The following is a 24587-nucleotide window of genomic DNA, read 5'->3' on the forward strand; positions in this document are numbered from 1 at the left end:
AAATTGAACCAATTTCCTGTCCTAAGCATTCAAAATATAAGGAGTACTTTTGGGTGTCATGGAAAATGTATCGAGTAAAAAGTACATAATCTTTAGGAATGTAGTGAAGTAAAAGTAAAGTTGTCAAAAATATAAATAGTAAAGTAAAGTACAGATATACCCCCCCTCCCTAAAAAACGATTTAAGTAGTAATTTTAAATGTTTGTACTTTAGTATTTTTCACCACTGTTAAAATGTGAGGCCTATCTCCATATTAAAAATAAAATGTGTCCCAATGTATGAACAACATGCCTGGGGCGTGTTTACGGAGCGCACTTTGCAATAATGCTCTGGTGAGGTCGCGAGTAATATCGCAGAGATAGTACGTTACATACTTTGAGGATCGCACGAGACCAAAAGACTAATCATTGTGAGTGTAATTAGCCAAAGCCACTTACATTAGCTATATGAAACGTATTCGTTTAGCAGCAATACATTTAAACAAATCATGTTAATTATGTTCGTTTAAAAATGTAGTTAAAATCTCAGACACTAACGTTAGCAGACGACAACCAACGCCTCTCTTTCTATAGTGCACCTGTGGGACTGTCGGAGGACCTGTGGTCTGCAACATCAGAAACTTAAGGCCGAAGAAAAGTTACAAGAGGTTTGTAATGAGCTTGTGTTGATATATCCAGTTATTATAATGCAATGTGCATGTTACTTTTTAATAAAAGTAGCCTAAATGTGTGTTAAGCTATGCTAGTTTAGGCAGTGGTGTGCACATGGTGAATTTGCTGTAGCCAAGGGTAAAATGCTTGCCAATTTCACAGGTGTTGCCAATTTTCCATATTATTACTTGTGGAGGTTGTAGGGAGGTGATGGGAGTTGGCTAACCCATTTGAGGGTATTCCCTATGTGGAGGACTGGAGACACAATGCATTATACTTGGATACAGTAAGCTTATGGCTACTTGAATATTGTGGTAATAATGCATATTGGACCACTCCTTCCTGCTGATGCCACTTTTGCAAGTACATGACCAGATGTTTTATTAGGCTATACTCTATTGAGTCTATACAAAAGTTTAAGTGTTTTCAAAACTCAAAGGTGTGCAGTGTCAAAATGAGTCCACTACCCACACCCCATCTGTTGTGTAGATCCAGCTATAGGATCTACACAACAGGAATATAGTTACAACAGATGGCATGCGAGACATGGACTCATCTAGACAACTTAAGTTTTCAAAACATTTAAAAAACTGATTTTGGAGTGAACTATTAGTTTAATACTCGGCACAGGCATTTTGTTGACTTAGGCTTCTCAGAGTAGGTTACCTGTTGGCCTGACAGCCAGGCTATATTGTATTCAAACCCCTGCTGAGTATTACAAGCTGGGTATTCATTGGCTGTCCCTGGAGAATTGAGGAGTCTACTTTGGTGTTCACCTCAGTGCCAGCAGTCAGCCAGCACACAATGCCGACTGTCCATCTTTGTACCTTGATCGCACCATGTGGCCATTTGAATGCATCTCTATGCTCATTTAATGGCACTATTTATACAGTTCTCTCTGTCTTCTTGGAAGTGGCACAGCTGAGTCTTAGAAATCGCTGCCAGACCATGTCGCCTTTTCATCCTTCTCTCTGCAAATAGACAGGGTAGACCACAGAGGAGGCAGCCAGGTGGTAATGTCCCAGTGACGATGACTCAGTGGAATGCATTGATGATGTTAACCACCATTTCGGCTCATTTGGTTCAAGTCATCCCTTTTCTCATTGTTGACAGATCAACATTGACAAACGAGGGGACTTTCCTGTATAAATTGAAGAGAAAATAGGCTACACACAGATCTCACTGGTTCAGGTGCTGGGCAGAATTGTAGTTATTTTTATATATCATTTATTTTTTTTGAGAGAGAAATGAGTAATGTCCTCAACTCTGACATGCTCGTGAAGGCTGTTTATTAATAGACAGAAATGTACATTATGATTCAGTTGTCCATTTCTGACTCACCAATTTAGTGTAGTTATAGCTTTACAGTGTAGCCTGTGGTTTTGCATTTAGTGTTATAGTGTACGTTGTATATTATTTGTGTAAATTCATTGTTTATACATTCTGTCTGTATATTCTGTGTAACGTCTGTCTGAATATTGTTTATTGTGGCAGATCCATTTTACCTGGTCAAATTCCTGTTAAATTGAAATGTACTGGGTGACTAAAGGTTATTCTGATTATACATTGCTACAATAAGTCATAGAGAAACTGCTCTAGTGAAACGTTTGTGTATTGATTTAAATAAAAAAAACTTTTCAGACAAAGCACGTGCACACCTCCAGGTGTGAGGCAATTGTCGGTAGTGGTGAGAATGTGTGGAGTGTATTAAGAGCCAGGGTTTTCTTTCCCTGCTACACTACCATGAAGGCCCCTGGGGACGTCTCAGTGTCTCCAGGTCCCCTTTCAAACAACGCAAAGAAACCTGAGCTTCTGGTTCTGTCCCTCTCTCTCTCCTCCTTTCTCTTCAACTCTCTCCTCCAGCTTTCCTTCTGTCCTTTGTTGTAACTACCACCCTCATGAAGGGGGATCAAGTTATGACATAGAATCACACAATTTAGATCAGTTTTGAGTTTTTCACCAGGTTGTTAAAATGCTTTTAACTGTAGAGCAGGGAGTTGTATAGGCTATTTCCTAGAAATTCTGCTGAAGACACACAGACAATGTACCTGGCAGGAGAAATGCAATCCAAGGTCATTGGTGCAGGGAATCACATGACCTGCTTCCTCCGCCCTCATGATACTTTTCTCTGCACTCCGCCCCTTAAACTCTTACACATTAGAGACATTGCACACACAGTGTCAGGTATCGCAAGGTTTCACCAGCGGAGTATGACACATCGGAAGTTCTGAAATTACATGCTGATCCGAAACTGAAGTGCTTTAAAATAATAGATGAGACAATTTTACAACGAAGATACCAGAAAAACTAGACTCTATTAAAAAAAAAAGGTGAGTTTCATGTCTGCAGGTGTGTCACAGTTAATTTCTCCCCAAAAGGTTTGAGTTAATTTACCACTCCCTTCGTGTCATTGTTTGTAACTGTGTGTGTGTCTTATATCGATCCCATATCTCAAATAATAATTCTCTGTTCTCACATAGTATTGACCGTAACTCCCACTGTTAGTGTAGTATGGCAAGTCCAACAGTATCCATGTCATGGATGTGAAAGAAAAAATTCTACCGTAGGTAGGCTATTATCTAAACACACAGGGTTAAAGCAAGGTTGGTGGCTTTGTGACACCTGATCAGTACCTTAAGCTGAGAGGTGCCAAGTCAGCCATGAAGGAGAGACCTGTGTTTCAGTTTCCAGGTATTTTTCTGCCATTGAAATCCTTTTTTTGGGGTCGCTTAAGTCTAAACAGTGTTTCTCTCTCTCTCTCTAATATCTATATATATATATATATAGGTGAAAAAAATAAAGAGAACACTAAAATAACACATCCTAGATCTGAATGAATGAAATAATCTTATTAAATACTTTTTTCTTTACATAGTTGAATGTGCTGACAACAAAATCACACAAATTGGATTTCCATTGATTATCAACCCATGGAGGTCTGGATTTGGAGTCACACTCAAAATTAAAGTGGAAAACCACACTACAGGCTGATCCAACTTTGATGTAATGTCCTTAAAACAAGTCAAAATGAGGCTCGGTAGTATGTGTGGCCTCCACGTGCCTCTATGACCTCCCTACAACGCCTGGGCATGATCCTGATGAGGTGGCGGATGGTCTCCTGAGGGATCTCCTCCCAGACCTGGACTAAAGCATCCGCCAACTCCTGGACAGTCTGTGGTGCAACGTGCCGTTGGTGGATGGAGCGAGACATGATGTCCCAGATGTGCTCAATTGGATTCAGGTCTGGGGAACGGGCGGGCCAGTCCATAGCATCAATGCCTTCCTCTTGCAGGAACTGCTGACACACTCCGGCCACATGAGGTCTAGTATTGTCTTGCATTAGGAGGAACCCAGGGCCAACCGCACCAGCATATGGTCTCACAAGGGGTCTGAGGATCTCATCTCGGTACCTAATGGCAGTCAGGCTACCTCTGGCGGGCACATGGAGGGCTGTGCGGCCCCCCAAAGAAATTCCACCCCACACCATGACTGACCCACCGCCAAACCGGTCATGCTGGAGGATGTTGCAGGCAGCAGAACGTTCTCCACGGCGTCTCCATACTCTGTCACGTCTGTCACGTGCTCAGTGTGAACCTGCTTTCATCTGTGAAGGGCACAGGTCGCCAGTGGCGAATTTGCCAATCTTGGTGTTCTCTGGCAAATGCCAAACGTCCTGCACGGTGTTGGGCTGTAAGCACAACCCCCACCTGTGGACGTCGGGCCCTCATACCACCCTCATGGAGTCTGTTTCTGACCGTTTGAGCAGACACATGCACATTTGTGGCCTGCTGGAGGTCATTTTGCAGGGCTCTGGCAGTGCTTCTCCTGCTCCTCCTTGCACAAAGGTGGAGGTAGCGGTCCTGCTGCTGGGTTGTTGCCCTCCTACGGCCTCCTCCACATCTCCTGATGTACTGGCCTGTCTCCTGGTAGTGCCTCCATGCTCTGGACACTATGCTGAGAGACACAGCAAACCTTCTTGCCACAGCTCGCATTGATGTGCCATCCTGAATGAGCTGCACTACCTGAGCCACTTGTGTGGGTTGTAGTCTCCGTCTCATGCTACCACTAGAGTGAAAGCACCACCAGCATTCAAAAGTGACCAAAACATCAGCCAGGAAGCATAGGAACTGAGAAGTGGTCTGTGGTCACCACCTGCAGAACCACTCCTTTATTTGGGTGTCTTGCTAATTGCCTATAATTTCCACCTGTTGTCTATTCCATTTGCACAACAGCATGTGAAATTTATTGTCAATCAGTGTTGCTTCCTAAGTGGACAGTTTGATTTCACAGAAGTGTGCTTGACTTGGAGTTACATTGTGTTGTTTAAGTGTTCCCTTTATTTTTTTGAGCAGTGTGTGTAATATATATATATATATTATTACACACACGTAGTGCCTTCGGAAAGTATCCAGACCCCTTGACTTTTTCCACATTTTGTTACGTTATAGCTTTATTCTAAAATGGATTTAAAAAAAAATACCCATTATTGACTAAGTGAAAATGGGATGTTAGAAATGTTTGCAAATGTGTTAAATAAAAAACAAATACCTTATTTACATAAGTATTCTGAGCTCAACTTTGTGTCTTTCTAAAAATCTATTTTTGCCTTGTCATTATGGGGTATTGTGTGTTTGGCTGGGTGGCCAGCTCTATGAAGTCTTGGTGGTTCCAAACTTCTTCAATTTAAGAATGATGGAGACCACTGTGTTCTTGGACCTTCAATGCTGCAGAATTTTTTTTCTGGTACCCCCTTCCCGAGATCTGTGCCTCGACACAATCCTGTCTCGGACCTCTTATGGACAGTCCAGGCGACCTCATGGTTTTTGCTCTGACATGCATTGTCAACTGTAGGACCTTGATATAGACAGTTGTGTGCCTTTCCAAATCATGTCCAATTGATTCAATTTAGCACAGGTGGACTCAAATCAAGTTGTAGAAACATCTCAAGGATGATCAATGGAAACAGGATGCACCTATGCTCAATTTCGAGTCTCATAGCAAAGGTCTGAATACTTACGTAAATAAGGTATTTCAGTTTTTTAAGACATTTGCAAACTTTGTCATCATGGGGTATTGTGTGTATATTGAGAAGCATTTATTTAATACATTTTAGAATAAAGCTGTAACGTAACAAATTATGGAAAAAGTCAAGGGGTCTGAATAATTTCCGAATGTACTGTATGTAGAAAAAATTATAGACCCACATATTAACAATCACCTAAATAAAAGCTAGACAGTAGGAGAATAAAACATTCCAAAACAATACATTCAGCAGTATTGGTTTTGGTACTAAACTCAGAAAAAACAAATGTCCTCTCACTGTCAACTGCGTTTTATTTTAAGCAAACTGAAAATGTGTACATTTTTGTATGAACGTAAGATTCAACAACTGAGACCAACTGAACAAGTTCCACAGACGTGGCTAAAATAAATGGAATGTGTCCCTGAACAAAGGGGGGGTCAAAATCAAAAGTAACAGTTAGCCACCAGCTGCATTAAATGCACCAGCTGCATTAAATACTGTGGCCACCAGCTGCATTAAATACTGCAGTGCATCTCCTCCTCATGGACTGCACCAGATTTGCCAGTTCTTGCTGTGAGATGTTACCCCACTCTTCCACCAAGGCACCTGCAAGTTCCCGGACAATTCTGGGGGGAATGGCCCTAGCCCTCAACCTCCGATCCAACAGGTCCCAGACGTGCTCAATGGGATTGAGATCCGGGCTCTTCGTTGGCTATGGCAGAACATTGACATTCCTGCCTTGCAGGAAATCATGCACAGAACGAGCCATATGGCTGGTGGCATTGTCATGCTGGAGGGTCATGTCAGGATGAGCCTGCAGGAAGGGTACCACATGAGGGAGGAGGATGTCTTCCCTGTAATGCACAGCGTTGAGATTGCCTGCAATGACAAGCTCAGTCCGATGATGCTGTGATACACAGCCCAAGACCATGACGGACCCTCCACCTCTTTCCCGCTCCAGAGTACAGGCCTCGGTGTACAGGCCTCGGTGTACAGGCCTCGGTGTAATGCTCATTCCTTTGACGATAAACGCGAATCCGACCATCACCCCTGGTGAGACAAAAGTGCGACTCGTCAGTGAAGAACACTTTTTGCCAGTCCTGTCTGGTCCAGCGATGGTGGGTTTGTGCCCATAGGCGATGTTGTTGCCGGTGATGTCTGGGGAGAACCTGCCTTACAACAGGCCTACAAGCCCTCAGTCCAGCCTCTCTCAGCCTATTGCGGACAGCCTGAGCACTGATGGAGGGATTGTGCGTTCCTTGTGTAACTCGGGCAGTTGTTGTTGCCATCCTGTACCTGTCCCACAGGTGTGATGTTCGGACGTACCGATCCTATGCAGGTGTTGTTACACATGGTCTGCCACTGTGAGGATGATCAGCTGTCTGTCCTGTCTCCCTGTAGCGCTGTCTTAGGCGTCTCACAGTATGGACATTGCAATTTATTGCCCTGGCCACATCTGCAGTCCTCATGCCTCCTTGCAGCATGCCTAAGGCACGTTCACGTAAATTAGCAGGGACCCTGGGCATCTTTATTTTGGTGTTTTTCAGAGTCAGTAGAAAAGCCTCTTTAGTGTCCTAAGTTTTCATAACTGTGACCTTAATTGCCTACCGTCTGTAAGCTGTTAGTGTCTTAACAACCATTCCACAGGTGCATGTTCATTAATTGTTTATGGTTCATTGAACAAACATGGGAAACAGTGTTTACGAATTATTTTTGAAAGACCGGGTCCTGAAAAAGGGATGTTTCTTTTTTTGCTGAGTTTATATTTGAGCAAAATAAAATGCATAGAATTGCAGGAAATGTTCTTTAAAACGGCAACATTTTCTCTCGACTCCTTGCTCTGGCCAAGCGCTACGCCACGCCCATGGGCATTAGTTTTTTCTCTACAATGAGTCTGGATCTGAGTAGCCAGAACACACGTGTTTAAAGCGGAGGTTTGAAAATTTGTCATGGCTTTGATACTCTGATATGATCCAATCATTTACGATTTTGTACAATGGCCCTCGTCACCACAAACGACTTCAATGATGTCAGTCTGACTAAAGTATAAAGCGAATGACAGAGTAGCAGAAGAATTTAGTGTGAATTCCTTTGAAACTGCTACATTTTTCTCTCAGCTGCATGGCAAAATATGTAGAATTGCAGGAAATGAGCTTTAAAACATCAAGTTCATCTCTCATTCTGCAACGCCCACCACCTAAGCCCCTTTTTGATCCAGGAAAGAACCCTGGTCTCTGACTCACCTGCTAGTTTATCTACAATGATTTTGTGTTTAATGATTCTTTGTTCAGTTTGTTTTGGAGCCAGACTTTAACTAGTTTTTACACCTCATGGTACTTTTGTTTAATTATACAGTGACATTATCTGCAAATCAGTTTGCATAGAGTAACAGACTAGTTTGTCTCAGGTGTTACCTGTCTAGTATGGTTGGTATGACGTAAAAGAGCACTGTTTAAATTAGGCTATAGCCTCTGTCCTAGATCTGTCAGTTGGTGCAGTCAATGTTATCCTGACGTTGTTATTTTAACATGGCTGTTATTATTGTCCCTGGAATTTACTTAGCTGCAAAGGTTTGTTTTTATTTATTAAACATTTTACATGTAGTTTTTTTAAATCTTCATTTTTTTTAAATATTTGTTTACATATTCCCTAAATGTATTCAGGGAAGATGGTGGTTTATAAGTTGCTATCCCCTATCTCCGCATTGAGCTGTTCAGGACTGATTGTACCTTCATGTCACTCAAGGCGCTGATGATGAAATGGCTATATTGTGCAATAGACTGATCCTGTGTTGTGTTCCATATCTGGGTTTGTTGTGGATACAGCGTTTCTAGGGAAATCTCGATGCAATGAGATGAAAGTGAGGGTTCAAAGCCTTTGTGCTTTGAACTTACATTTACATTTTAGTCATTTAGCAGACGCTCTTATCCAGAGCGACTTACATTAATTAGTGCATTCGTCTTATGATAGCTAGGTGAGACAACATATTACAATCGTAGCAAGTACATTTTCCCTCAACAGAGTAGTTAACAGCAAGATCAGTGCTATTTGGAAAGTGCATATTTGTATTTTTTGGGGTGGGGGGTACAGAAGCTTGACAGAAGCTTGAGTCTTGTTGACTGAAATGCGATAACAATTGCTTAGGAAAAGGCGCATCCACAGGATCTGTCAATGTCACTTAAGGGTTCAAAAGTTCTTTTGGACATCCTGTCCCCAGTTTACAGTCAAAATCAACTATGGTGAAGTAAAGTGTAGCCTATAGATTTAATTTTACTACCAGATATCAATAGACTTGCTCACCTTGCATGCAGATACTTTGTTCAGATATGGTGAGAGGGTAGATTTGGTGTTGTAGGGACAGATTGACTAAAATGCTATCGCAGTTTGTTGAAAGAACACAAATGCCATGTGAGAAGGAAGCCTTATCTCTGTTAGGATACCTGTTCCTCTATGTATCACAATCACCATAACCCCTACTGCTGCTGCTACAGCTATGCTGCTAGCTACGCTGTCACTGCTTCTGTTAGCTTACAAGAAGATGACTACTTTATTGGACATTCATCTAGGCTACATTGGACAACGGCAATTTGTCTTCTGCTTCATCCCCTCAGGACGTACAATATGCACTGGTTTGGGCTGAGGGCAGCAACAGTGCAGTGCAACTGGAGCAGTTATAGGGGGGTTAAGTGACTTGCTCAAGGTCACAATGGCAGGAGATGGCTTAACTTGCACATATAAGTACAATGGAAATGTAATAGAAAAGCATCCCTCTAAAGGCTTCAGTGATGAAACGCATAATACATTTTTTACTTTCAACTTCCATTCTCCTCCAGGAGTGGCTGAATATTTCCTGCTACTCTAGTTCTTCAAGCCTTGCATCTTGGTTTCTACTGTGAGTTAGGTTTTTACTCTGCTTAGCTTGGAGGAAAGGCTGAGGACGTTTTTCGGAGGAATTCCATTGGAATGTCCCCTGCCTGTCTGGCTTCCTGAGCTGTCCTGATGCACATGAATATGTTGCGTTGCCTCTGAGACACAGCACTTTATCCCTTTTCCCACTGTACATGTACAGTACCTCAAGGTTTCACAGGGTTTCAACCAATATCCACTTAAGCTAAGGTTTAAGCGTTGGCCGATTTTTCTTAGCGTTTTCTCATGAAATATGACAGAGATGCAAGGCCAAGTTTAAAACTATCCCTGTGGCCATGTTAAATACTGTCTTTATGAGAAGTTAATGTGATGTCTCTCTCTTTGTGAACTTGGCTGCCATCTCAGTGGCTTAGATGATTCCTTTCCTGGATCCCACGGTTTGTGGACAGGAAGTGTTGGAGATTCTTTTGGATTTGGTCATTCGTCATGGTCACTGTCTAGTAGTGCTGGTTGTTTGCATGTGTATGTTTATGCGTGTGCTGTGTCAATACAAAACCAGCTGCTCTGGTAACGTTCAGTTCAAAGTCCTCTGTGTCTTTGTCTGGTAACCATAATGTAATACCTGCAAAGCACACCTTAATGAAAGGGGCAGATGAAAGGGCATTGTCCATACGCTCTTAGAATTAGCCTATTGACATTTAATTTATCTGCAAACGACTGTACAAATACACATCATGCAGTGTACCAAAGGTGGTTCCATTTATAACGTGTGTCACGTGCTTTTAACGTTTCTACCTTCCAGACAAATGACTATTTTACTGGCTTACCAGCTGCGTTACCAGACTGCTTTTTAATGTGTACGTGTCTGTTGGGAGCACAGCAACTATAGTAACTAACTATTGCCTGTGTATGTGTATGTCCTATATGTTATACTCTGGCCTTCTATAATTGTTGCTTATAAAGATCAGGCAGAGATAAGTGGCAGTCGGGGTGCTGATTTATCTCCTTAGAACCTCCTGTCTGTCTCAGCCAGATGATGATGATGATGATATGCTCTGATTCACACAATGACAGCATTGTTGCTGATGTCTATTGTGTACCAGTCCCGCAGTCAAGTAGCACATGCAGTGTCTGAACTTGCTTGATCATGATGGCAGAGTTTGTTTCTTCTTGCTCCTGTAATCATGTAACAATCCTGTGTGTGTGTGTGTGTGTGTGTGTGTTTTTTATTCTGGATAAAAAAGGGGCTTAGGGGGTGTGGCAAGGGGTGCGGTTGGCATGGCTGAATTTTAGAGGCCCCTGTCATGGCGGTGTAGAGCAATTTTTGCATTTCTAAGCCAATTTCCTGCCATTCTAGCCTACAACATATAAATTGCATGAAAAACTTTGGTCCCTAGTTACAGGCTACCTGGTATGGTCATGTCCTCAGGAAAAACTCCTGGCCCTATACATAACACCCAACACAAAAATACAGAACTTTATGCAAGTTTGTTAACCATACACAAGTTGATATGAAAGTTCTTAACATATGTTTTTCCAATACCCTTCAATTAAAGTGTCTGCCTGTATTGTCTGTTAGTTAACAAGCAGTGAGGTAATGGTGCACACCATGGACAAACGGCTGGGTGATGTCACAGTAAAATGTTTGCTCACCGCAGAATGGTGTCATCCAACAGCATCAGTGTGGGTTGTTGAACCCAGGCTCTCCTGGCTGTCTGTATGATACTACACTGTATTAGTGAATTCCTATAAGATGGGTTTTGGAGGATTTTTCATATTTGAATTTTTTATTTTTACATATATTAAATGTAAAACTGAAATTGTCTACATTTTTATTCAATCATTAACTACTAGTGTGTGTGTGTGTGTGTGTGTGTGTGTGTGTTTACAGCGCTTGGCCCTGAGAGTGCTGCTAAGAGGCAGAGATGGAAGGCGGAAGTTCATTCAGCCGAAGGTCGTGGGCGTCGCAGTCTTTACGCGTCACTGCCAGGGAACTCTCATTGGTCAGCACGCGAGGCAAGACCAATGCCATCGCAGAGCGCTTCTCCAAGTGAGTGACACACAACTCTCTACTAAAGACAATTCTGTCTGAATGAACAGTAGACACTTATCTTCCAAATGCATCTTACCAAACTCGCATCTATCTGTAGGGATTACGGAATCCTCAATCTCAAATTAAATGTTATTTGTCACATGTGGCGAATACAACCTTACAGTGAAATGCTTACTTACAAGCCCTTATTAACCAACAATGCAGTTTGAAGAAAAATACCAAAACATATATTTTTAGTCCCCAACTGTGAAATAACACATGGAATCATGTACTAACCAAAAAAGTGTTAAACAAATCAAAATATATTTTTGATTCTTCAAAGTAGCCACTCTTTGCCTTGATGACAGCTTTGCACACTCTTGGCATTCTCTCAACCAGTTTCATGAGGTAGTCACCTGGAATGCTTTTCCAACAGTCTTAAAGGAGTTCCCATATATGCTGAGCACTTGTTGGCTGCGTTTCCTTCACTCTGTGGTCCAACTCACCCCAAACCATCTCAATTAGGTTGTTGGGTGATTGTGGAGGCCAGGTCATCTGATGCAGCACTCCATCACTCTCCTTCTTGGTCAAATAGCCCTTACACAGCCTGGAGGTGTGTTTTGGGTCATTGTCCTGTTGAAAAACAAATTATAGTGCCACTAAGCGCAAACCAGATGGGATGGTGTATCGCTGCTGAATGCTATGGTAGCCATGCTGGTTAAGTGTGCCTTGAATTCTAAATAAAAAACAGACAGTGTCACCAGCAAAGCACCCCCACACCAGAACACCACCTCCTCCATGCTTCACGGTGGGAACCACACATGCAGAGATCATCCGTTCACCTACTCTGCGTCTCACAAAGGCACGGTGGTTGGAACCAAAAATCTAAAATTTGGACTCATCAGACCAAAGGGCAGTTTTTCACCGGTTCTAATGTCCATTGCTCATATTTTTGGCCCAAGTAAGTCTTTTCTTCTTATTGGTGTCCTTTAGTAGTGGTTTCTTTGCAGCAATTTGGCCTGATTGACGCAGTCTCCTCTGAACAGTTGATGTTAATGTGTCTGTTACTAGAACTCTGTGAAGCATTTATTTGGGCTGCAATTTGAGGCTAATAACTCTAATGAACTTATACTCTACAGCAGCAGGAGCTCTGGGTCTTCCATTCCTGTGGCAGTCCTCATGAGACAGTTGCATCATAGTGCTTGATGGTTTTTGCGACTGCACTTGAAGAAACATTTCAGATTGACTGACCTTCATGTCTTAAAGTACTGATGGATTGTCGTTTCTCTTTGCTTATTTGAGCTGTTCTTGCCATAATATTGACATGAGCTGTATTCGAATACCAATACTAACATACTGTATACTACATATTTAATGAGTATATACTATTAGTTTATTTTAGTATACTATAAATGAATAGGATCCTTTCAGTTGAGCGTACTAGCTCTTCGCCTGTCTACCTGAAGTTGTTGCTGAACAACCTCTTGCTAGCTAGTTAGTATAACAAATGACTAGTTAGACATTTCACGACTTTGGGTGTGTTCTTAAATTCAATTTGGAGTGCCAGAGTGCACTCATGAATTCAGAGTGTTGTCAGATTGTCCGTTTTGTAAATTCAGAGCGTTTCACTATCGGAGCGCACACTGGATGCGCAGGCCAAGGAGTAGGGTTGATTAGAGCATTCTGACCTTACAACAGCAGTCAAGGACCCAAGCTAACGTTGGCTAGCTTGCTAGCTACTTACAGACACAAATGAGACTACTCTGATCATTTACTCGCCCTAGCAGAGCTGGTTAGGCAGTTTTCATGTTATCCAGATCATTAGTGACTGTAACTGTGCTGCTGGCAAAAAATGTAATTACACTTTTTTACTGACGTTTACTGATACCAGCCATTTTCAACGGGTGTTGAGTGCTTGTAATTTCATTATTCTGCGCTCTGGTACACTCAGACCAGGGTGCTCTGAAATCGGAGTAGATAGCCAGAGCGAATTTAAGAAAGCACCTGAAATGAGAACGCACAACGACTATACCATTTAGCTAAGCTAAGATTGATGACAATAAAAGTAGGGTAGTTAGTTAGCCTTTAGTTAATATACTGGCAAGTCTGACATAAGTAGCCAACACGTTAGGGAGCTAACACCTGTACATACTGCTGTAATGATATGCTATGTGGTTTGTAAGGACAACGTAGCTAACAAATTGTCAGCCAACATAACGTGTAAGGTAACTTATTTGAAAAGTCATTTCTTTATTACATTGATCAACATTTTCTTAACATTTGTCATAATTAGGTAAAGCAATGAATTTGTATCCGCTCTCATTGTACTTTGGCTGCATATTTTCTTCAAATCTGAAAACAATGTGAAGCCACACCCATTTGGGCCCTAAAGTACAGAAAGTGTCCTCTGTGTATATACTTCATATTTTGCTGAATTTAGTATGACATCCGGGAAATTTTGGCATACTAACTAAATCCATACTATGACCAATAAGCATTCTATATACTCAATTAACATCACAAATAGTACAGTTAGTGCGGTTAGCATGAGTATTCGAACACAGCCCTACTTGGTGAAAGAGCAAAGCTATCTTCTGTATACCACCCCTACCTTGTCACAAGAAAACTGATTGGCTCAAACGCATTAAGAAGGAAAGAAATTCCACAAATTAACTTTTAACAAGGCACACCTGTTAATTGAAATCAAAGTTTATTTGTTATGTGCGCTGAATACTGCAGGTGTAGACCTTACAGTGAAATGCTTACTTACAGGCTCTAACCAATAGTGCAAAAAAGGTATTAGGTGAACAATAGGTAGGTAAAGAAATAAAACAACAGTAAAAAGACAGGCTATATTCAGTAGCGAAGCTATAGAAGTAGCGAGGCTACATACAGACACCGGTTAGTCAGGCTGATTTTGAGGTAGTATGTAGATATGGTTAAAGTGACTATGCATATATGATGAACAGAGAGTAGCAGTAGCGTAAGAGGGGTTGTTGGCTGGGACACAATGCAGATAGCCCGGTTAGCCAATGTGCGGGAGCACTGGTTGGTCGGCCCAATTGAGGTAGTATGTACATGAATGTATAGTTAAAGTGACTATGCATATATGATAAACAGAGAGTAGCAGCAGCATTCCAGGTGAGAGAATGCTGGTTGAGAGAATGCCAAGAGTGCAAAGCTGTCATCAAGGCAAAGGGTGGCAACTTTGAAGAATCTTTTTTGGTTACTACATGATTCCATATGTGTTATTTCATAGTTTTGATGTCTTTACTATTCTTCTACAATGTAGAAAACAGTACAAATAAAGAAAAACCCATGAATGAGTAGGTGTGTCCAAACTTTTGGACTGGTACTGTATATCTGGGGAAGGGTGTAAAACAATTTCTAGAGTGTTGAAAGTTTCCAAGAGCACAGTGGTCTCCATCATTGGGAAATTGAAAAAATGTGGAACTACCCAGACTCTCCCTAGAGCTGGCCGTCCGACCAAACTGAACAACTGTGCAAGAAGGACCTTGGTCAGGGAGATGACCAAGAACCCAATGACCACTGACAGAACTACAGAGTTCCTTGGCTGAGATGGGAGAACCTGTCAGAATGACAACCATCTCTGTAGCACTTCACCAATCTTGGCTTTATAGGAGAGTGGCCAGACGAAACCGTTCCTCAGAAAAAGGCACATGACATTACGCCTGGAGTTTGCAAAAAGGCACGCGAAAGACAGCGCATAAGTCAAAAGATTTTTTTATTTTATTTTACCTTTTTATTTAACCAGGTAGGCCAGTTGAGAACAACTTTTCATTTACAACTGCGACCTGGCCAAGATAAAGCAAAGCAGTGCAACACAAACAACAATACAGAGTTACCGTAATTTTCCAGACTATCGAGCGCACCTGAATATAAGCCGCACCCACTGAATTAAAAAAATAATATTATTTTGAACATAAATAAGCTGCACATGTCTATAAGCCGCAGGTGCCTACCGGTACATTGAAACAAATTAACTTTACACAGGCTTTAAAGAAACACGGCTTGTAACAAAAATAAATAGGCTTTAACGAAACACGGCTTGTAACAAAAAAGAAAAAATTAGCAGTAAGCTTTAGTTGTCTTTTTGCACTGAGTCAATTCCTCACGCTGCTGTTTCCAACGTCTTACCATCGACTCATTAAGACCAAGCTCCCATGCAGCAGCTCTATTTCCTTTGCCAACAGCCAGATCAATCGCCTTGAACTTGAAAGCTGCATCATATGCATTTCTCCGTGTCTTTGCCATGAGGGTGACAAAATGACTACCGTAATCAGAATGATGGGAAGTTTGAGAGCGCTTGATTTAATCTAAACAGTAAACAAAAAAGTTGTTTGACCTTAACCCGTTCGGCAATTTCATTGGTCTAATGAAAGCTTCATGCCGCCAAAAAACTGAGCACATCACAGAATGTTTAAAAAAAAAAAAAAATTGAAAGCAGGAAAAATCCATATATTAGCCGCGTCATTGTTTAAGCCGCGAGGTTCAAAGCTGGGAAAAAAGTTGCGGTTTATAGTCCGGAAATTACGGAACACATGGAATCACAAACATACAGTCAATAACACAATAAAAAAATCTATATTCAGAGTGTGCAAATGAGGTAAGATTAGGGAGGTAAGGCAATAAATAGGCCGTAGTGGCAAAGTAATTACAATTTAGCAATTAAACACAGGAGTGATGAATGTGCAAGTAGAGATACTGGCGTGCAAAGGAGCAAAAAAAAAGAACAATATGGGGATGAGGTTCTGTGGTCTGAGACAAACATTTTACTATTTGGCCTGAAAGCAAAGCGCTATGTCTGGAAAAAAACAGGCACAGCTCATCACCCATCTCACACCATCCCTGAAAAGCATCCCCAATAGCATGATGCTGCCACCACCATGCTACGAGGGATGCTTTTCAGAGCCAGGTACTGGGAGACTGGTAAGGCTAGAGGAAACAATGAATGGAGCCAAATACAGGCAAATCCTCAATGAGAACCTGCTTCAGAATGCAAATTAGACTGGGATGAAGATTTACGTTCCAACAGGACATTGACCCCAAGCATACAGCCAAAGTAACTCTGGATTGGGTTCAGAACAAGAATGTGAAAGTCCTTGAGTGGCCCAGCCGACGCTTGAGAAAATCTGCAAGGAAGACTGGGAGAAAATCCAGATGAGCAAAGCTGATACAGACATACCCAGGACAACTCAAAGCTATAATTGTCGCCAAAAGGTCCTTCTCCAAAGTATTGACTCGGGTGTGAATACTTATGTAAATACAATTTCTGTATTTAATTTTCAATAAATTGGCAAACCTGTCTAAAAACATGTTTTCACTTTGTCATTATTATTGTGTGTAGATGGGTGAGAATCTATTTAATCCATTTTGAATTTGGGCTGTAACAAGTTGTGGAATAAGTCAAGGGGTATGAATACTTTTCTGAAGGCGCTGTATATAATGTACACAGGCAAATTACAATTGGCCCAGAACAGAACAGCACGTCTGGCCCTTAAATGTACACAGGGGGCTAATATCAACAACATGCATATCAATCTCTCCTGGCTCAAAGTAGAGGAGTGATTGACTGCATCACTACTGGTCTTTTGTGAGAGGTGTTGTGTTAAAAGTACAGAACTGTCTGTTCAATTGGTTAACACACAACTCAAACACTCATACATACCCCTCAAGACATTCCACCAGAGGACTCTTCAGTCCCGAAGTCCAGAACAAAGGCTAGGAAATGCATACTGCACTAAATAGAGCCATGACTACATGGAACTCTCTTCCACTTCAGGTAACTCAAGTTAGTAGTAAAATCTGATAAAAAAAAAAAAAAAAAAGATTAAACAACACCTCACGGTACAATGCGGACTGTGAAGAGAAACGCACGCGCACACTCTTACACACACATTCTATAACACACACTCTACACCCACACATTATTGTTTGTAATGTAAATTTGTATAACGCACAATGTTTAGAGTAGCTGCCTCCTTGGCAACAGCTAATGGGGATTCTAATAAAATATTTACATGTCCTTTTCTTCTGTTGCTATGCAAAGTAGATGTTACCTCACCACAATCTTGATATTCCAGTTCATCGCCATTCATCATATTGGCAACAGACTAAAAGTACAACTGTATGAGTTAAGAAAAGGAGAAACTTAATAAAGGGTTATGTCATTGGGAGGTGAATATTGCTCAGCCTAGACACAGCCAGTAGACCATTAGTCCCTAACCCTTCAGTGTGCAGATTCAGAAAAAAATGGATTTGTCAGAAAAATGTTAGCCTCACTAAACCCTTTTTATATTTCTTGCTCACCTACCTTCTCTTCAGACCTGCAAAACCTCTGAGGATATTATTGATTCAACAACAATGCAAACTTCCATTCCCAGTATAATGCCAATGTTGGAAATGCTTTGGTCCACTTTGTGTGCACCTCTTCTCTTGATCAGCAGAGGTCAATGTTGCTTCTCTCTCCCACAGGTACCAGAGAGCTGCTGAGGAGTCTAATGCAGAGAAGAAGAAAGCAGTGAGTATCTCCATTCAGATCCCCAACAGGAGGCCCACTCCTGGAATTACAGGAGGTGACGTCATTACATCAGACACACAGTCACCAGTTCAGTGATACACTTGTGGAGCTGTCCTCTTGGTTAAGACCCTGTCTCTTTGACTCTGTCACCAGTGTGTCTGCCAGAGTGGTTTTGTGCTCTCTTCTCTGCTTAGGCTACTTATGCTTGACAGTGAGTAAATAGGATAAAGCACTTTATCATTCACATTGTAAAATGTCTGCCTCCTTTTTAGTGGGCCTTTTCAAAAACTACCTCCCACACACATTATTATTCTCATCCCGGCTGCGGAACACACACACACTGAGTGCAAGCCTAGCTCTGCCTGGTCACTTATTGTGATGGGCTGGCAGTCGTGACCCTAATCCTGACTCAGTCGACTAATCCCAAAATAATTCCCTCTTGGGATAGTTGTCTTTATCTGTTGGGCAGTGCTGGAGAAGTGGACAAGGGAACAGGGAATAAGTGATCAGCCGATGTCATGCAGGAGTGCAAGGTAACTACCATTTCCAATAGCTGATAGATGGGGAATGTATTCTGATCATTGGTTACCTAGATGCCGGTGAATCTGGACCTAGATTGTAACACAGGAGTTGCCCTGCATGACACAACATTGTGGAGAGGCTCAAGTAGTTGTAGACAAACATTGTTTACACACAAGGTCCTTTCTTAGTTATTCAGAGCCACACACACACTGCTCTTACTGTGTGGTGCATGCTGTTCCTTCCTGTCTGTGCTGAGTTAAACAGGGCCAGTCAGCACAATTGTTTGTGTGTGTGTGTGTGTGTGCACGCCGAGAGGCAGGCAGGCAACACTGGTGTCAAGGGTGGGCTGTAAATTTTCCATGGAAGGAGATACCTGAAAGGCAGTCCTCTGTGTTTTGGTATGGAGCATAGGGGTCAGGAGTTGTAACTTGTCAGACATTTTTCGGTCCTTGTGTATTTCCAGGTCAAACAGCAGTGATGTCATAATGAAGGATTACCTGAACATTTGGAACTGACAGATTACATGGGACCAAAACTATTTAACATGAGACTATGAGATGGCATGGTGGTCCACAAATAAACTGTAAGGAGCCTCCTGTAGTGTTCCTAATATTATGTTGACTATGTGGAATCTCAACCCCCCCCCCATTCAACTGTGACCATTAGCAGTAATTGTTCTGTATGTAATTACAGGTATTATTATTTCTTCTTAATGACATCTATTATGTTTTCGAACCGCAAAAGACACGCAGAAGTTAATGATCGTTTTATAGGGAATGAATGTTCCACTCCTTAAGAGCTATCATGGTGGCTTACTGTACTCTCAATATGTGGTCCTCCCTGCTGCTGAGTCAGTCAGACTGAGTCACAGTTTGGGTTCTGACCTGGAAGTAAGTGTGTGTGTTCAGTAGCGGTAATGGTGAAACTTAGCTGCTTATTGCAGGAACCTGACTGTCACTGACCGAGATGGCTCCATAGGTTAAACAGAACAACATCATGTGTTGTAGTTTACACTGTCTTCTTGAGGACAAAGGTGAAGAGTTTGGTTTTGTACAACAACACCGTCAGGAATATGAACGTCATGATGTGATGTGATATGGCATCACAGATCTCAACACTGCCAGTATGAGGTTCTGCAACATGACATCAGTGCATGGGTATGGCTCTGACATCACCCAATGTGGTATAGATCTGCTATTTTTTTTATACTTTAGAACCGGAACCAGCAAACTAGCTAGTAGTCAGTTAGCCACTGCTAGCGGTCATCACTGTTAATTGGACATCTGCCAGCCTCAGTCTGGTCAATTCTTGCCAGTCTGCACAGCGCGATATCAACCCAGAGCATATCGGACTGCTTTTCTCTACCACATCTCCGGATTCCTACCGCAAGCTCTGAACCTTTACACCGGATCATCGCAGCTAGCTAGCTGCTATCTGAGTGGCTGCTCCTGGCTAACGTCTCTGTCCCGATGCAAGCACCAGTTAGCCTGGAGCTAGCCTCGAGCTAGGCCCATCTCCCGGCTAGCCACAGAGATCCATCAGACAATTCCTGGGCTTTAATTACCTCTTGCCAATTGGCCTGGACCCTTTGCTGCCGACACGGAGCCCCACCGATCCATCACGACTGGTCTGCCGACGTAACCGTCCGAGAGGGTTTCAACAGGCTCTCCCGTTGCGACGTCCCCCTAAGGCCCATCTGCTAGCCCAGGCCTGCTAGCTCTCTGAATCGCTGTGCCTCCAGCTTGCCCAGCTACTCACTGGACCCTATGATCACTCGGCTACACATGCTTCTCCCTAATGTCAATATGCCTTGTCTACTGCTGTTTTGGTCAGTGATTTTTGTCTTATTTCATTGTAGAACTTTCAGCCCTGCTCAATATGCCTTAGCTAGCCCTTTTGTTCCACCCCCCCACACATGCGGTGACCACACCTGGCTTAAATGGTGCCTCCAGAGACAACCTCTCCCATCGTCACTCAATGCCTAGGCTTACCTCCACTGTACTCACATCCTACCATGTCCTTGCCTGTACATTATGCCTTGAATCTATTCTTCCGCACCCAGAAACCTGCTCCTTTTACTCTATTCCGAACGCACTAGACAACCAGTTATTTTAGCCTTTAGCCGTACTCTTATCCTACTCATCCTCTGTTCCTCTGGTGATGTAGAGGTTAACCCAGGCCCTGCAGCCCCCAGCATCACTCCCATTCCCCAGGCACTCTCATTTGTTGACTTCTGTAACCGTAAAAGCATTGATTTCATGCATGTTAACACTAGAAGCCTTCTCCCTAAGTTGGTTTTATTCACTGCTTTAGCACACTCCGCCGACCCAGATGTCGTAGCCGTGTCTGAATCCTGGCTTAGGAAGGCCACCAAAAATCCTGATATTTCCATCCCTAACTAACATTTTCCGACAAGATAGGGGTCGGAGTTGCAATCTACTGCAGAGAGAGCCTGCAGACTTCTGTCATACTATCCAGGTCGGTGCCCAAACAATTCGAGCTTCTACTTTTAAAAATCCACCTTTCCAGAAACACCGTTGCCTCTTGTTATAGACCCCCTTCAGCCCCCAGCTGTGCCCTGGACGCCATATGTGAATTGATCGCCCCCCCATCTATCTTCAGAGTTCGTACTGTTAGGTAACCTAAACTGGGACGTGCATAACACCCCGGCCGTCCTACAATCTAATCTAGATGCCCTCAATCTCACACAAATTATCAAGGAACCTACCATGTACAACCCTAAATCCATAACCATGGGCACCCTCTTAGATATCATCCTGACCAATTTGCCCTCTAAATACACCTCTGCTGTCTTCAACCAGGATCTCAGCGATCATTGCCTGCGTGCGTAATGGGTCCGCGGTCAAACAACCACCCCTCATCACTGTCAAACGCTCCCTAAAACACTTCAGCGGGCAGGCCTTTCTAATCGACCAGGCCCTGGTATCCTGGAAGGATATTGACCTCATTCCGTCAGTAGAGGATGCCTGGTTGCTCTTTAAAAGTGCTTTCTTCTCCATCTTAAATAAGCATGCCCTGTTCAAAAAATGTAGAACTAAGAACAGATCTAGCCCTTGGTTCCCCCCAGACTTGACTGCCCTTGACCAGCACAAAAACATCCTGTGGCGTTCTGCATTAGCATCGAATAGCCCACGCGATATGCAACTTTTCAGAGAAGTCAGGAACCAATATAATCAGTCAGTTAGGAAAGCTAAGGCTAGCTTTTTCAAACAGAAATTTGCTTCCTGTAGCACTAATTCCAAAAAGTTTTGGGACACTGTAAAGTCCATGGAGAATAAGAGCACTTCCTCCCAGCTGAAGTGGGCAGCTGCCCACTGCACTGAGGCTAGGAAACACTGTCACCACCGATAAATCTATGATAATCGAGAATTTCAATAAGCATTTTTCCACGGCTGGCCATGCTTTCCACCTGGCTACCCCGGCCAACATCTCAGCACACCCTGCAGCAACTTGCCCCCCCCCCCGCTTCTCCTTCACCCAAATCCAGACAGCTGATGTTCTGAAAGAGCTGTAAAATCTGTATCCCTACAAATCAGCTGGGCTAGACAATCTGGACCCTCTCTTTCTAAAATTATCCACCGAAATTGTTGCAACCCCTATTACTAGCCTATTCAACGTCTTTCTTTTCTTTTTTTTGTATCGTCTAAGATCCCCAAAGATTGAAAAGCTGCCACGGTCATCCCCCTCTTCAAAGGGGAGATAGTCTAGACCCAAACTGTTATAGACCTATATCCATCTTGCCCTGCCTTTCTAAAATCTTCGAAAGCCAAGTTAATAAACAGATCACCGACCAACTTCGAATCCCACTGTACCTTCTCCACTATGCAATCTGGTTTCCGAGCTGGTCATGGGTGCACTGCAGCCACGCTCAAGGTCCTAAACAATATCATAACCGCCATCGATAAAACACAGTACTGTGCAGCCATCTTCATCGAGCTGGCCAAGGCCTTCGACTCTGTTAATCACTGCATTCTTATCGGCAGACTCAATAGCCTTGGCTTCTCGAATGACTGCCTCACCTGGTTCACCAACTACTTCTCAGAGTTCAGTGTGTCAAATCGGAGGGCCTGTTGTCCGGACCTCTGGCAGTCTCTATGGGGGTGCCTCAGGGTTCAATTCTCGGGCCGACTCTTTTCTTTGTATGTATCAACGATGTCGCTCTTGCTACTGGTGATTCTCTGATCCACCTCTACGCAGACGACACCATTCTGTATACAGTTGTGGCCAAAAGTTTTGAGAATGACACAAATATTAATTTCACAGTCTATTGCCTCAGTTTGTATGATGGTAATTTGCATATACTCCAGAATATTATGAAGAGTGATCAGATGAATTGCAATTAATTGCAAAGTCCCTCTTTGCCATGCAAATGAACTGAATCCCCCAACAACATTTCCACTGCATTTCAGCCCTGCCACACAAGGACCAGCTGACATCATGTCAGTGATTCTCTTGTTAACACAGGTGTGAGTGTTGACGAGGACAAGGCTGGAGATCACTCTGTCATGCTGATTGAGTTTGAATAACAGACTGGAAGCTTCAAAAGGAGGGTGGTGCTTGGAATCATTGTTCTTCCTCTGTCAAACATGGTTACCTGCAAGGAAACATGTGTCGTCATCATCGCTTTGCACAAAAAGGGCTTCACAGGCAAGGACATTGCTGCCAGTAAAATTGCACCTAAATCAACCATTTATCGGATCATCAAGAACTTCAAGGAGAGCGGTTCAATTGTTGTGAATAAGGCTTCAGGGCGCCCAAGAAAGTCCAGCAAGTGCCAGGACTGTCTCCTAAGTTGATTCAGCTGTTGGATCGGGGCACCACCAGTACAGAGCTTGCTCAGGAATGGCAGCAGGCAGGTGTGAGTGCATCTGCACGCACAGTGATGGTCTGGTGTCAAGAAGGGGAGCAAAGAAGCCACTTCTCTCCAGGAAAAACATCAGGGACAGAGTGATATTCTGCAAAAGGTACAGGGTACAGGTACTGCTGAGGACTGGGGTAAAGTCATTTTCTCTGAATCCCCTTTCCAGTTGTTTGGGGCATCTGGAAAAAAGCTTGTCCAGAGAAGACAAGGTGAGCACTACCATCAGTCCTGTGTCATGCCAACAGTAAAGCATCCTGAGACCATTCATGTGTGGGGTTGCTTCTCAGCCAAGGGAGTGGGCTCACTCACAATTTTGCCTAAGAACACAGCCATGAATAAAGAATGGTACCAACACATCCTCCGAGAGCAACTTCTCCCAACCATCCAGGAACAGTTTGGTGACGAACAATGCCTTTTCCAGCATGATGGAGCACCTTGCCATAAGGCAAAAGTGATAATTAAGTGGCTCGGGGAACAAAACATCGATATATTGGGTCCATGGTCAGGAAACTCCCCAGACCTTAATCCCATTGAGAACTTGTGGTCAATCCTCAAGAGGCGGGTGGACAAACAAAAACCCACAAATTCTGACAAACTCCAAGCATTGATTATGCAAGAATGGGCTGCCATCAGCCAGGATGTGGCCCAGAAGTTAATTGACAGCATTCCAGGGCGGATTGCAGAGGTCTTGAAAAAGAAGGTTCAACATTGCAAATATTGACTCTTTGCATCAACTTCATGCAATTGTCAATAAAAGCCTTTGACACTTATGAAATGCTTGTAATTATACTTCAGTATTCCATAGTAACATCTGACAAAAATATCTAAAGACACTGAAGCAGCAAACTTTGTGGAAATTAATATTTGTGTCATTCTCTCAACTTTTGGCCACAACTACATCTGACCCTTCTTTGGACACTGTGCTAACAAACCTCCAAATGAGCTTCAACGCGATACAACGCTCCTTCCGTGGCCTCCAACTGCTCTTAAATGCTAGTAAAACTAAGTGCATGCTCTTCAACCGATCGTTGCCCGCACGACAAGCATCACTACTCTGGACGGTTCTGACC

The 24587-nt window shown here is 42.9% G+C and overlaps 1 protein-coding gene across 5 annotated transcripts in view; it reads left to right on the plus strand.

Moving 5' to 3' along the window:
* The first annotated feature begins 320 nt into the window (after window positions 1–320).
* Window positions 321–24587, plus strand: part of LOC106583291 (LIM domain and actin-binding protein 1) — a 43475-nt gene continuing 19208 nt past the window's right edge. Inside the window, exons 1-4 of one of the 5 annotated variants that reach the window (XM_014167273.2) lie at window positions 321–409; window positions 573–646; window positions 11432–11590; window positions 18068–18113. In XM_014167273.2, the coding sequence (XP_014022748.1) occupies window positions 11466–11590; window positions 18068–18113 (171 nt within the window). In that variant the 5' untranslated portion in view covers window positions 321–409; window positions 573–646; window positions 11432–11465. Of the gene's footprint in view, window positions 647–2817; window positions 2981–11431; window positions 11591–18067; window positions 18114–18574; window positions 18647–24587 lie in introns of those variants that run through there. The other 4 variants (XM_014167275.2, XM_014167272.2, XM_014167274.2 and 1 more) reach the window with 4 other exon arrangements.

Source organism: Salmo salar, chromosome ssa22, assembly GCF_905237065.1.
Source record: "Salmo salar chromosome ssa22, Ssal_v3.1, whole genome shotgun sequence".
Classification (NCBI taxonomy): Eukaryota; Metazoa; Chordata; class Actinopteri; order Salmoniformes; family Salmonidae; genus Salmo; species Salmo salar.